At 40.2% G+C, this 15,357-nt stretch overlaps 1 protein-coding gene across 4 annotated transcripts in view; it reads right to left on the reverse strand.

Moving 5' to 3' along the window:
- The window catches only part of TRIM2 (tripartite motif containing 2), a 102,550-nt gene that overhangs the window by 42,999 nt on the left and 44,194 nt on the right, over nucleotides 1-15,357 (reverse strand). For 3 of the 4 annotated variants that reach the window (XR_016393368.1, XM_089912308.1, XM_089912306.1), the window contains 2 exons: nucleotides 13,082-13,266; nucleotides 8,145-8,382 (listed from right to left, as the gene is read on the reverse strand). Coding sequence is in view for 3 of the 4 variants with exons in the window: in XM_089912308.1 (XP_089768434.1) it covers nucleotides 8,145-8,382; nucleotides 13,082-13,215 (372 nt within the window). In the remaining variant the exon portion in view is untranslated. Of the gene's footprint in view, nucleotides 1-8,144; nucleotides 8,383-13,081; nucleotides 13,267-15,357 lie in introns of those variants that run through there. The other variant, XM_089912309.1, reaches the window with a different exon arrangement.

Below are 15,357 nucleotides of genomic sequence, written 5' to 3' on the forward strand. Positions count from 1 at the left end.
AGGGATCAATCAATATTCAAAATACCTCCAACAAAGAAAAGTCCAGGGCGAGATGGCTTCACTGGTGAATTCTACCAAACATTTCAAGAAGAATTAACACCAATCCCCAAACTCTTCAAAATTAGAAGAGAAGGGAACATTTCCTAATTCATTAGGCCAGTAATATACTGACACCAAAGACATCACACAAGAAAAGAAAATTAAATACTAATAATCCCTATGAATATAGGTGCAAAAATCCTTAACAAAATACTAGTAAACTGAACCCAGCTGCATATTAAAAAGATTAAACACCATGACCACGTGGGATTTATTCCAGGAATGCAAGGGTAGTCCACATACAATAATCAATATATGTAATACACCACGCTAATAAGATGAAGGGGAAGAATCCCACATGATCAGATCAGTAAATACAGAAATAGGATTTGACAATACCCAACACCCTTTCATGATAAAAAAAAAAAAAACACATCAAATTAGAAATAGAAGGAAAATTCCTCAACTTGAAAAACGGCATCTGCAAAAACCCCACAGCTTACTTAATGGTGACTCCCTCCTAAGATCAGGAATATGACAAGGATGTCCACTTTTGCCACTTCTATTCAACAATGTTCTGGAAGTTTTAGCCAGAGCGTATAGGCAAGAAAAATAAAATGCATCCAAACTGGAAAAGAAGAAGTAAGAATTTCTCTATTCAGAGATGACATATATGGAAAATCCCAAAGAATGTACACATGTGCGCGTGCACACACACACACTATCAGAACTAACAAATGAATTCAGCAAAGCTTTAGGATACAACATCAACAAACAAAAATCAGTTGTATTTCTATACACTAGCAATGAACAATCCAAAAATGAAATTAAGAACATTCCATTTATAATAGCATCCAAAAGAATACAAAATACTTAAAGAATAAATTTAACAGAGAAGGTACAAGACTCGTACACTGAAAGCTACAAAATATTGTTGAAAGAAATTAAAGAATACCTAAATAATGGAAATACATGGAAAGATATCCCACGCTCATGAACTGGAAGACTTAATATTGTTAAGAGGGCAATATTCCCAAATTGATCTACAGATTCAATGAAATATCTATCAAAACTCCAACTTCTTTTTTCACAGAAGTGAACAAGCTATTCCTAAAATTTATATAAAATTACACTGGTACCCTGAATAGCCAAAACAACTTTCAAAAGAAGAACAAAATTGGAAGCCTCACACTTCCCTATTTCAAAACTTACTACCAAGCTAGAGTAATAAAAATTGTGCATTACCAGCATAAGGATAGGCATATAGATCAATGGAATAGAATTGAGAGTCCAGAAATAAAACCATACATTTATGGTCAACTGATTCTTGAAAAGCGTGCCAGGACCACTCAATGGGGGAAAAGAGTCTTTTCCACAAGGGACATCAAGACCACTGGATATCTATGTGTAAAAGAATGAAGTTGAAACCTTACCTCACTCCATATACAAAAATTAACTCAAAATAGATTAACAACCTAAATGTAAGAGCTAAAACTATAAAAATCCTAGAAAAAAAACATAGGGTTAAATTTTCATGACCTTGGACTTGGCAATAGATTCCTAGATATGATGCCAAAAACACAAGCAAAAAAAGAAAAAGTAGATAAATTGGACTTCATCAAATTAAAAACTTGTGTATCAAAGGGCAGTACCAGGAAAGTAAAAAGAATGGGAAAAATATTTCCTAGTTATATATCTGACAACGATGTAGTATCCAGAACATACAAAGAACCCCTGCAACTCAAGAACCCAATTCAAAAATTGTCAAAGGAATTAAATAGACATTTCTTCAAAAAGGGTAAACAAATGGCCAATTTTCGCAGGAAAATACTCTAACATCATTAGTCACTAGGAAAATGCAAATCAAAACCGCAGTGAGACACCACTTCACACCAGCTTGGAGGGCTAGACTCAAAAAATCAGATAACAAGTGTTGGTGAGAATGTGAAAAAATCAGAACTCTCATACTTTGCTGGTGGGAATATAAAATGGTATAATTCTATGAAAACAGTTGGCACTTCCTCAAAGGTTAAACATTACCGTATGACCCAGCAATTCCACTCTCCTAGGTATCTACCCAAGAGAACTGAAAACGTATGTCCACACAAAAACTGTACATGAATGTTCATAGCAGCATTATTTATAATAGCCCAAAAGTGGAAACAACCCAAATATCCATCAGCTCATGAATGGATAAACAAATTATGGTATAATATTTAGCCATACAAGAGGAATGAAGTTCTGATATACACTGCAATATAGATGAACCTTGAAAATATTATGCTAAGTGATAGAAGCCAGACTCAAAAGGCCACATATTGTAGAATTCCATTTATATCAAATGTCCACAATGGACAAATCCTTAGAAACAGAAAGCAGGCTGGTGGGTGCCAGGGGTTGGGGTGTCGGGAAGGGATGAGGAATGGCTGCTTAACAGGTATGGAGTTTCTTTGGGGGATAATGAAAAACTTCTGGAATTAGGTAGTGGTGATGTTTGGACAACCTTTTAAATATGCTAAAAGCCATTGAATTGTACACTTAAAAGGGGTTAAAATGTTGAGTTTTACGTTAAGTGATTTTAACCTCCATTTTAAGAAACTGATTGCATCTTTGAAGAGATAGCAACAGACCTGGGTAGTTGTCCCTGGTTCTGTATCTTGGATGTTTCTTGGGAAGTAAAGGCCCTGAAATCATTTTGAAGCGTCTACAACTAGTCATTCTCTAATGCTTGTGCTCAGGTTCTGACAGCTTTGACTCAAGCTGAGACTTCATTGTGGGAGGTGAGCAACTCAGTTGAACTCATCCATCTTGGGTGAGAGGACACTGGTGCTCCCAAGGGTGGGTGGGCCAGAGCCCAGGATGAGCTTGTTGTTGTTGACAGGTAGTCACCATTTGTGTTCATTAGAAGAGGAGATGGCAGGACCATATGCATAATAACGTGCTGAAAAGGATGGTCAGGGCTTTGCAGCCACCACCACCACCACCCACCCACTCCCCGCCAGGATTCTGGAAGTGGGGGCTGGAAGGCAGGGCATTCTTAATGAGGATCTCTCCTTTGCACCTCTTAACATGCTTGTTAGAAAGGCACCTAAGCCAGCAACAACAGGGCTTAAGGATCATTTGTGTTCTGGGACTTTGAGGCATGAGCTCAAATGTCTGCTTTAAGTGCAAAGAACCTCTTAAATCACTAACCATTATTCCCATTTTTCTTTGTATTTGAACAATGCAGCCATGGCAGTTTAATTAGAAGACAGATAGTGTCACAGCACTTAAAGTAAATGACAGGCATTCATCCACATGTGCTAATCAGCACCAGGCAGTTTATGAGGGCAACATCCTGCTTCATTGTTAATTGCCCGATTTTATTGAATCATTTGAATTGTTTTTAAAGATTTACCCATGGCAATTAACTGCAGCCATTTATCTGTAATATTGCATGCATTTGACTTGAATATGCAGTGAGGACCCCCGTTTCAGAGCATCAGCAGAGAACTCCTACAATCTATGGTGGAACAATAGAATGATTCAAGACATGCAGTAAATATTCCAGGGCCTCTTGCTAGTTTATACGTTTTATGATTCCAAAGACTCATAATGACCCAGCATAGAAAAAGTGCTCAAAACACACTTTAAATAGCTTCATTCGCCTCCAGGAGGATCCAATTCTTTAGAGTTAATTTTTAATGTGATTTGATGTGATATGTTTGGTAGAGAAACAGGGAACATTTCAACCTAAAGGCTTCTTTACCTTTGCTGGAATTAGCATCTCTGTGACTGTTTCTTCTTAGCAGCCTATGGCATCCAAGGGTCTCTATTCCTCAGGCAGTCTCAGGAAATACATCTTTAGGAATTCTTTGTGAAGCTTAACATTTATTTTCTCCTATGATTATTAACTGTTTATAGATCTCCTGTGAATTTTTCAAGTACTAGGCTCATTTTCTTTTGTGATATTCAATCTTTTTCTTAGTAAGTAAGTGCTCTTACACGGTAAAAGTTTGCTGGGGTATTTTATTTTATTTATTTATTTTTTTAAAAAAATATTTATTTATTTTGGCTGCGCCATGTCTTCCTTGAAGCACGTGGGATCTTCTTTGCGGAATGCGGACTCTTAGTTTCGGTATTCACGGGGGATCTAGTTTCCCGATCAGGGATCGAACCTGGGTCCCCTACATTGTGAGAGCGAAGTCCCACCCACTGGACCACGAAGGAAGTCCCTGCTCAGGTATTTTAAATAAGAATTTTACAGCTACTTTCATAAACTGAATGAGTCATAGTTTTCTTCTTGTTCGGTCTTCACTAGATTTTGGTGTCAGAGTTAATGAGTATATCATAGGTGAATTTGGTAGCTTCCTATCTTTTCTTATGATCCAGAAGTATAAACACTATGAATCATATCTGTTTTATACAGGTTTGAAGGCATTCAGTTTTAAATGAACTTTCACCAGTTTCCTTCAAGATTATAGGTCTATTTGGGTTTTCTTGATCATTTGTAGTTTCCTAGATAATCATCCACTTCATTCAAACTTTCACTATATTAGCCTTTAGCACAGAGAATTGATCTACTAATTTTAAAATCTTCTTTCTATCTATACAGATATCTCTTTATTAGTCCCAATTTGATTTATTTATATTTACCCTTTGGTGCTTTATCAGATGTCAGATTATTTCATTAATTAAAAAAAATTCAGCTCTTGGATTTATTCATCAACACAATTATTTCATTATTTTCAAACTCTCCAAGGTTATCTTTACTATTTTCTTTTTTTCGTGTGCCATATATTTATTTCAAGGTTCTTTTCCTAACTTCTTGAAATGAACTCTTTTTAAATAAAATACTTAAACATATAAAATTTCCTGAGTATAGATAATGACTTTATCTTATACATTTAATAGATAAAGCTTACACTTTCAACATTTTGTAAATAGTCTAATTTTGCTATTTTTTTCTTTGATTAAATAATTATAAACTTTTAAAAAAGATTTGGGGTTTCTTCTGTAACATATGTTACTAGTGTAATTTTATTGCATTGTGGTGCAGGAACTTGGTCTACACAATGGAAAAATACAGTGATTTTTAAAAAATTACCTATTATATGATCAATTTGAATGGCTCAAATTCTCACAATCTTAATAGCTTAGTTGAACAGATTTTAGTATATGCCTTTTTATTAGTGGGAAGCAGATTCTCAAGTGAAAGAATACTCTTTTCTCTGAAATTCATCCTTCCTTCTCCAAGTCCATTGATGCTTTTCTTGTTCTACCCCTTATCATCTCGCATTTGGACAACTCAATACTAAACTCAATTGGTGGTGCAGCCTCCAGTCTCTGCTACGCTATTCCTCCACAATGCCATTAACATACCCATCTCCTGTTTAAAAGGTTTTAATGCTTCTCCACTGCTTATGGAATTTAGGTCAAACCTTTCCTCGATGACATTCTTAGCTCGTCACAATTTCTCCCCTCTATCTTTCTAGACTCATCCTGTATTCTCCAGCCCACCTATGCTCCCATCACCACTGGGGCATCTCCATGCTCTAGCTGTGCTGAGCTGCAAGCTCATTCCTGAATTCCACGACACTCTTGCCTTTACTTACTGATGTAATCTTTTCAGTTGCCATTATTTCTCATTCCACACGATTGTCCTTTACACCCCAAATGTGGACCAGTGTCTACAGTAGATCTCCTAAAGTTTCTAAAACTTTACTCCCCTATCAAGTCAGATGTCCAGAGAGCCCTACCTGGACTACTCTTGAAGGGGACTCAGGTACCTGATGGAAATGCCTTCCCAGACTAGTATTTAGAATGTGAGCCCCAGAAGGAGACAGCCTTAGCATTCACTAAGAGCCAGTGTGAGAAGCGGTCATAAGAGGGCACGCTTTAAAGTTCCTTTTGCAAAACTTACATGGTAACTCTCCCTTGGAGTACAGTGTGCAGAAAATCTACAGTTATCGATAGCCTGGTGTGCTTTCGATTAAATAATTAAGGATATGTAATCCACGATGTCTCTCTTGTTTTGGCTAGCAAAACGCTCAGGAGGCTATTTCCTCCTGGTCTAGCTTTTATGATGTGTCAACTAGCTGTGTTACTTAAACTGTTCAAGTCTCAGTTTCTTTATCTATAAAATGAAGGTAACCAGTACCAATTTACACAGAGTGGTATGTGAGAAGCCTAGCATGGTGTCCGGCCATTTGTTTAAAAATGTGTACTACTGACTTCTGAGAGACTGAATAAAAAAATGCACACGGACCATACAAAAATAAAACTCTGACCCACAACTTGCCCAAGAAACCAACCCCCTTATCCACAATGAAACAAACCAGGGAGCCAGCCTGCTGTAAGTCAGACTGCAGTCTCTGTTAACAATCCAAAAAGCTAAACAATAACTTCTGTACCAATTGACCCCAAATGGCTAGGACTTGATAATTAACAGCTTCTATAATTTTTGTCCCTCTTCTGACTTAGGACCAACCAGAGAAAGCCAAATCTGCACCCCTAAGCAGTCACGTAGGATGTCCCCCTTCTAATTAGTTGGCCCCCAGCTTCTCCATGCCAAACACTCCCAATCAGGGCACAGCTGAAGCCTCCCCTTTTTTCTACTACAGAGCTTTCCCGCTCCTCTGCCTGACTTTGAGTCTCTGACAAAACACAAGTGATGGTCTGACTCCTTGTTACAGCAAGTGCTGAGTAAATAGCCTTTGCTTTTCCTCATTTGGTTGGTCTCTGTTTGTATGTACACTTCCATGTGTAAGATGCTGTGCTGAGTGCTAGGGGTATAATGATGAACATGGTTCCTCCCTCTTGGAGCTCACTTTGTACAAGGAAAGCCAGCAGATACACAGCTGGAGGCAGGCAGAACACAGCAAATGTCATGAAGGGAATCAAGACATGGTATGATGGTGGGAAACCGGGTGTCAGAGGCGTTCTGCCCTAGAGAGTGAGCTAGAGAGGACTGCCTGGTGTAGAAATTTGAGCTGAGACATGGAGGATGAGAATGAGCTGGCCACATAAATAGGGAACGTAGAGCGTTCCAGGCCTGAGGAACAGACAGCAGCCAGGGCCCAAGGTAGGAAACCACTTGGCAAGTTCTAGGAGGCCAGTGACACTGCAGCACAGTGGGTCTATGAGAGGTAGACCAACAGTTATTAGTTACGGCTAATAATTATTGCTTTGCCCTAGGAACCTCATGTTACTTCAGTGGTTTGATTACAGCAGTTTCAAACACTTTTGAAGTGGCCACTACATAAAGAAAAAAATGAAATAAGCCATTAATTAGAAATCATTTTAAAAGCTAATATTTAAAGAGAGCTTACAGTATGCTTTCTATGACTAAAATATTTAATTCTCCAAATAATCCTGTAGGGGAGACTGTTATTACTTTCTTTCTGCATATGAGGAAGTGAGACAGAGGATTTAGTACATTTCCCAAAGCTGACACAGAAAATGAGTGTGAGGAGCAGGATTTGAATCAGGCAGTCTGACTCCAAAGCTGGCAGTGAGCTGCTATGCAATGCTGCCTCTTCAGGCTACATAGCTGCCGTGAATCCATCGTTCGATGGTACACACCGGTCCTCCCGAGTTTATGATGGTTACTGTGTTTGCTGGCAGAAGGAAGTATGTTTGGGGTCTACAGGCTATAATCTCTGATCAGGGATTCACATAACTTCAGATTATTTATGATTAAGGAATAGGGTCTAATGGAGCATGAGGAAAATTTCCCTCACAAGAAAAATAAAACACTGTAAATAACATTTTAATAATCATTCTCACTTTGCAGAACTTATCTACTATTAAATCTTTCTCCGTAATTTATTACACAGATGTTTGTGGGTCAAAGTATGCCCAGCTTACAAACAGTTGTCCGTTTGCTCTCCTGGGGAAACCAATTTGTGCTAAGTCGGCACAATGAAGACTGATCTTATTATTTAAATAAATTGGGTCAGAGAAAGGAAGCAGGCAAAATAGTCTGAGGACAGGTAAAAAGTGTTTTCAATCACTCATTTTCCAGGTGGAGTTCTGTTTCAGTGTATATACCCTCTGATTGACCAAAGCCTCCCCAAATCAAGCAGCCCCTCGGCCCAGGCAGTGCCTGCAATCCGCTCACTTACATTCCCATCGTGGTTTGGGCAAGAGAGAGGCTTCCCCGCAGCCACAGCGGTGACTGTCTCCAGGATGGAGGACTCCTCAGCATTGCTGCCTGGAGTTCGCTGCAGCACGTCCATCAGGTTTGTGATGAAGAAGTTGTTCTGGAGCGCGGCCACCCCCTTCTCGGGCAGGATGGAGGTCTGGCGGCACACGGGGCAGGAGAGGGTTAGACTGTGGGCGGGAATGTAGTTCTGCAGGCACCTGTCGCAGAAACAGAAGCGGGGCGGTCAGCACAGTGGGGCTCCTGCAGGGGCTACCAGACAGGTTCTCGGTGACTACAGGGCTACTTTGCATAACTTCCGTTGTGGTCTCCTTCACTAGGAAAAGATTAGTTCTGAAGTCAATAGGTCACCTCACATTGCACCAGTCAACTGATCAGATAATCTCATTGACTTTGGTACTGTTTCCTCGAGCTTTGCCACACAGGCAAAGTGTGGTCCACAGGTGCGCATCACTGACCTCAACGGGGAGCTTGGAAGAAACGCAGACTCGCAGGACCCACTCCAGGCCTGATGAATCAGATTCCCAGGCGATGTGTATGCACATTTAAGATTGAGAAGCACTGATACCTAGTATGGCGTTCACAAATTTGTGGACTTTTACACAAATTGGAAGAAACATGTCACAATTTTTCTGTTAGCGCTGAAACTCTTTTTACATACAAAATCATAAGCAGATTTCAGATGTTAAAAACACATCGAAGTGGAAATGTTTGTTTGAAACAGGGACGGGACACCCAGAGTCCCACCAACACCATCTCTTCTTAAGAGCCTCTCCTTAAGAGCCATCAACTTAATTCATTTAATTAGCGAAATGTATAGCTAATACAGTTGACCCTTGAACAACGCGCGAGTTAGGGGTGCCGACCCTTGGTGCAGTGGAAAATCCGAAGATCCACGTATAACTCAGAGCCAGCCCTCCAATTTCCCAGTTCCTCCACATCCGGGGTTCTACACCTGCAGATTCAACCAACCGCAGATCTTGTCATCCTGTAATACTGACTACTGAAAAGAATCCGCATATGAGTAAACCCATGCAGTTCAAACCTGTGTTGTTGGGGGGTCAACTTTACTTCCAGTAATCCTGTGATCACTTTTAAATGTATGAGGAAAGACAGGCAGAGAGAGGGTAAGTTACTTGCCCAAGGGACTTAGGCCGTCAGAGGCAGAGTGGTTGCTCAAACGCAGGCAATTTGGCACCAGAATCTAAGCTCGACGTCACTACAACGTTTCCCAGTTTCTCCAACAAATTTGAAAACCTCTGATTTCGCCCCATTTCTCTTATTTTGCAGATGGGGAAACTGACATCAAGGAGGTTAAATGACCTTCCCTATGTCACACAGTAGATAGCACTGAATCAATACCAGAGAGGAAACAGCTTTTGCTAAGGTCACTCACTAGCAACATCTAAATCTAATACACATTTTTTGATTCTGTCATTCATCAAGCTTGAGCACTGCCTCCCCACCCCTCCTTTTTATGAAACTTTATCTTTCCTTGGTTTCCGATACCACACTCACCTCGTTCTCCTTCTGCCTGCTCTCTTTTCTACTGAGTCAATATAGTTTGGAGTTAATCAAGTCTTATCGTAAGCCCTCTTCTTTCCCTATGGTATTATATTATAATGCACGATAAGCATAACACTCTCATATTTATGTTTCTTCCCACGGATGCCTCCTCTGAGCCCCATAACTGTACACCAACTGCTCTCTTGACATCTCCTCTTAGAGGTCTCACAGGTCCTAAAACTCAACATGTTCAAAACCAAACCCACGATATTCCCGCACGCTGTGTCCACCCATCAGTGAACTGCACCTCCATCCCTTCATCTAAGCAAACCAGAAGTATGAGTCATTCTAAAAACAGTAATTCCCATACTGGTCTTCACTGTCCACATGCAACCCATCACCAAAGCCTGGAAATTCCTCAGTATGGTTCCAGCCTCCCCAGGTCTCTTCATCTGTATGAAGACACCCTTGCTTAGATGTCTGCAGTCGCCCTGCCCCTGGTATAATGCCATCTACCTTGTACCCCCCTCACCCTTCTCCGTACTGCAACCAGAGTGACCTTCCCCAAAGGCAAAGCCGACCATTTAAATCTCCTCCCCCTCACATCTAAGATGAAACCCTTCCATGGCTTCCACTGTTCTTACAATGAAGACAAGAATCCATACATAGTAATACGGATTACCCACCTATATGATCTGGACCTATTTATTTTCTGTCTTTTCCCCTCATCTGCTGCACATTTGGGCCTATCTAAATTCTTCCAAAGTGTTATATTCCCTTTCACTCTACACCTTTGCACATACCTGAAATTCTTTTCTTCTGCTCACTCCCCTTTGCTAAATTAATTTTTCCTCCTCCTTGGGATTTCTGCCTATTCATCACTTCTGCAGGGAAGCCTTCCCCGATTAGAGCAAATTCCCCTATTATGTGGTTGCCTGTGTACTTCTGGTATATGGCCCTTGTCACTGGTTTAATTTCACATTAATCTGAGTGAGTAGGTGTTTAATAACTGGTTCCTGCACTTGGCTGGAAGCTTCATAAGGCCAGGGACTGTGTCTGTGTCCTCCAAGCCCCACTGACGGCATTTTAGAACAAATAAGAGTAAGACAGCGGCTGTCCACTGAGCAGCCGGTGTTTGTGCCCAGCAGGAGATGGAGATAAGGGGTCCTGGGTCTCTCTCCATGACAAGCTGTGAAGTTTTGTCTCCACATAAACCAAATTTTCCCATCTTAGGGAAAGTTGCCAGCACCTTCCAAAGGAAATCAGTTCAATGTGCACGATGCTAAAACAATTTCAACACATAGCATTCCCTAGGGACTTGCCATGGTGGGATCCGGAAAATCTCCAGCAGTAGCTACTGGATGGGGAGTGGAAGTGGCGTGGGCTAGGCCTAATTGAGAGGGCAGGAGGCCAACCCCAGTCAGCCCGGAAGGGCTGCTTCTTACCTGCAAGAGCAAGGAAACGGGAGCCAAAAACAACCTGACGAGATGCTGAACACTGGGGCATGGGGCCGCCCTGCTAAGCTCAAGCTTAGCTCTCAGCGTCATGTATAAAGAGTGCCCACCTATGTCGACTGCTTCCTCTCAAGTAATGCCCTTACCATGTGAGCCCAGGGATTCATGGACAGTTAAAGCTGGTGGTCATGCTTTAGCTACATCCATTGAGTGAGGGGGAAAAAAAATCACTCTCCATTTCGCCATTTTGGAATAGGAATTTTAAAGTACTTAAGCCAAGGTATAAAATTATGAATAAAGTACAAAGTATCAGTGCCCTATATACCACCACTTAAAACAAACAAAAAACTGTACACACACACACAACCCCACAACAACCCAAAACAAAGAAAGCAAAACAAACAAAACACCACAACCACCAGTAACAAATCCACCTTCTCCATCCATCCATCACCACCAAAGATGTAGTTATTCTGTTGCAGTTGAGACCTTCCAAGGTAAACCAACTCAAAGAACATTCAGTGAGACAACAAATGTACCTTAAACTGGATGGTAAATGTAATTACCATTGATTTGAAGTCACTGGAAATACCAATTTCCTGTTCTATGATAGGAGGTAACAAGTTTTAACTATGTATTAATTAATAAAAGAAAATGTACTTAATAAACTGCTATAAAACATAATTAACATATTTGTCTTTAAGAAAAATATGTAAACTTACTAGGGAAATACTAAAATTAGACCACAGATAAACTAATTACCAGCAACATTTTTTTTTGCAGTACGCGGGCCTCTCACTGTTGTGGTCTCTCCCGTTGCGGAGCACAGGCTCTGGACGCGCAGGCTCAGCGGCCATGGCTCACGGGCCCAGCCGCTCTGCGGCATGTGGGATCTTCCCGGACCAGGGCACAAACCCGTCTCCCCTGCATCAGCAGGTGTACTCTCAACCACGGCGCCACCAGGGAAGCCCCCAACAACATTTTTTAATGCTTAATTGCTGATGGGGTAAGTTGAACGAGAGGGTAAAAATATGTTTTGAAAACTGATTGATTCAATGTAAAGAACTATTCAAGAAATTTTTTAAAAAGAAGTGTGTTTTCAAAAATAAATAAATTAAAAAAATAATAATAAAAATAATTTTAGTTTACAAAAAAAAAGAAGTGTGTTTTCATATGTAGCAAACTGTATATTCAGGTAATTTATAATCATTTAATGTATATAGTTTTTTTTCTTTATCCGAAACATCATAACGTTCAAATATGCCATTAGTGTGTGTCTTCTGAAATACCTGTGGAAGAAAGCCCCGTCTTTTCAACTAAGTCCTCATATATGTAGGTATTTTACCTTATTTGTTATATGGGAGAAAATGATAGGGTTTTTTTTTTTAAGATTTTTTTTGATGTGGACCATTTTTTAAAGTCTTTATTGAATTTGTTACAATATTGCTTCTGTTTTATGTTTGGTTTTTTGGCCACGAGGCACGTGGGATCTTAGCTCCCCAACCAGGGATCGAACCGGCACCCCCTGCATTGGAAGACGAAGTCTTAACCAATGGACAGCCAGAGGGAAGTCCTGAAAATGATAGCTTTTTAATTGGCCCTCACCAAAGATCCACCATGAGGGATCTATGGTTGGCAAAAACTGTTTCACAAAGAACAATAGGAAATTTTTAAAATTTTTTGAATCTTAAAATATTTAATGTTCCATCTCCTGTGGAAATAAATCAGTAGCTATTGGATTGCTTTCTCCCGCTTATAATAGTTCTTTGAAATAAAGTACATTCTTGGCAACTCATGATTGCGTTTCTAGATGACTAGCAGAAGCACAAAAGATTTATTGTCTCCTATAGGTAACTGTAGAATTCTGGAAAGAACCCCTTGGCAGGTTGTAGGAGGTCAGTCTGTGAAACCCCCGTCTCTGAGCACAGAGGAGGCTTACCTCTCGCAGAAAGTGTGCAGACAGGGGAGAACCTTGGGATTCTTGTACCTTTCCAGGCATATACTGCAAATCAGAAACTGCTTGTCAATCTGGCGCACCACAGGACTTGGGATGTTGGTGGCTTCACTTGCCATCCTAGACCACTGACATGGGGGGCCGGCTGTCTTTGACCCTGCACGCTGCCGCTGTCAGACAGAAAAACCAAAACGGAAAAACATATAATAATCTGCAAATGCAAATCAATCATTGGTTTATTCGCTAGAGGCATTGTGTTATGAATACAGGTAGAATTCCATGTTGTGACCTTGACATGGCTATAACCAATCCTCATCGCTATAGAGGGTGTACAGTGAGGGGCCTATTTGTAGATCAATAAAGTAATCACAGGTTCAGCATGCAAAGAAAACAAATTAGAAGGTATGTTGTACAGAGAGGTAGCTTGCTGGGAGACTCACAGATGTAGAGAACAAACTAGTGGTTACCAGTTGGGGCAGGAGGGCGATAGAGGTGGGGGAGTGAGAGGTACAAACTACTGGGGGTGAGACAGGCTCAAGGATGTGTTGTACAACATGGGGAATAGAGCCAATATTTTGAAATAACTAAATGGAAAGTAACCTTTAACAATTGTATTAAAAATTAAATTACTGCAAGAAACAAAGGAGAGGTAGCTTGCTGGGTTTCAAAGTGGGGGTAGCTGAAGGGATAAATACTTACATAGCCCTGCCTGTTCATGCCTCCAGCCATGACTATATCTGAGTATATATATATATATATATATAGTCTTATTATAGTCTATATTAAATAGAATAGTCTTACTAGGATAGAATGTGTTTTCCCAACTATTATACTTGAAGGGGGTCAAAATATGCCACCCCCAAATAAGCCACTTTGATATAAGGATTATTTTGAGCTGAAGGTGATTGAGAAGCATCAGATGAGGAAGAGCCCTCTCCCTCTGCCATCTGCCCAAAAGCAGGACGCACATTTCCCATTTGTAAAGGTACCCCACTCTCCCATACCAGGAAGAGAAGAAGACTCTTAATCACCAGAGAGGAGTATGCATAACAAACCTTACTAAACCACCCTTATCTACCATACATATCCTGGCCCCCTTCCCACAATTTACCGCCCCTTGGAGTCCAAACTCCCTTTTCCTTTGTCTAGTCAATTCTCCATAATCTGTGGTCTTGGGTCTAATGGCCTCTTCTTTTCCGTGAAGTCCCTATGCATGTAAAATTTAAAATAGTAAATCAATGAAGTTTAATAAAATATATATTTTATTTCGGAAAAATGAAATATCAATAAAATGTGTATACCTTTTTCTCCTGATATCTGTCTTTTGCCAGTTTAATTCACAGGCTTCAGTTACAGAACTTAAGTGTGTAGAAGAAAAGTGTTTCCTTCCCTACATACTGTTAATATCCAGGAATGAAATAATTAGAATTTTTCATTAAAAACTTTGTATGGGGTTCAGAGTATTTTCTTCAGAACTAAAATGTGTTTGCCATGGAATGGGGACAAAAGCTAGAGGTAGTCTCTATTATTTTAAGAAATGTCTGTTGGTATTCGCGTGTGGGTGTCTGAGGGTCTGGTGAGTGATTTAATTCAGAGGAGCTTTCAAAATGTGAAAGGTCAGGCCAGAAAATGAGAATTGGAAGAGGGTAACAGAGAAAGCAGAGGGCTTATGAAAGAATAAGGGAGGGAAAAACTACAACATAAAACATAGCTCCATTTATCACCTTAAAGAATTTCTGGCTTGTATCCCAAAGGGGTGAACCAAAGCTGAGCTAAAACTCACTACCTAATTTTCTAAATAGTTTGTAAGGTGTCCACAGCCTCTTAATTCCCAATGGAAGTGCTCTTTCCAAAAAAAAAGTAGTTAAGGTTCAATATGACCCTAGGCAGGAAGTAGTATTATTCCCATTCTATAGATTTTTTTAAACCGAGGCTCAGTTAGGAAGTTTGCCAGAATGCAAAACCCATGACCTTTTCACCCCTTAAACAACCACAATCCTTGACCTTGGGTTTTCAGAAAGCTGTGCTATGGAAGCTTGGTTTACATATAACATTTTAACTTGGCCTGAGACCTGTGTTTACAGAATCAACAATTCCACATTTTCTAAAGGAAACACTCTTTTCCAAGTATAAATGATGGTCTTCTTTCTCCCCCACCAAATCACCAACTTCTAAAAAAGCATGTCAGCTTTTCTCCAGCAAACTCTATTTACACACATTGGAGTATAGTTACAAACATGACACACCCCTTTTTCCAACTC

The sequence above is a fragment of the Delphinapterus leucas genome, chromosome 5 (assembly GCF_059928025.1).
Source record: "Delphinapterus leucas isolate spDelLeu-1000000601 "Yukka" chromosome 5, BTC_Dleu_Yukka2, whole genome shotgun sequence".
In the NCBI taxonomy this organism is placed as follows: Eukaryota; Metazoa; Chordata; class Mammalia; order Artiodactyla; family Monodontidae; genus Delphinapterus; species Delphinapterus leucas.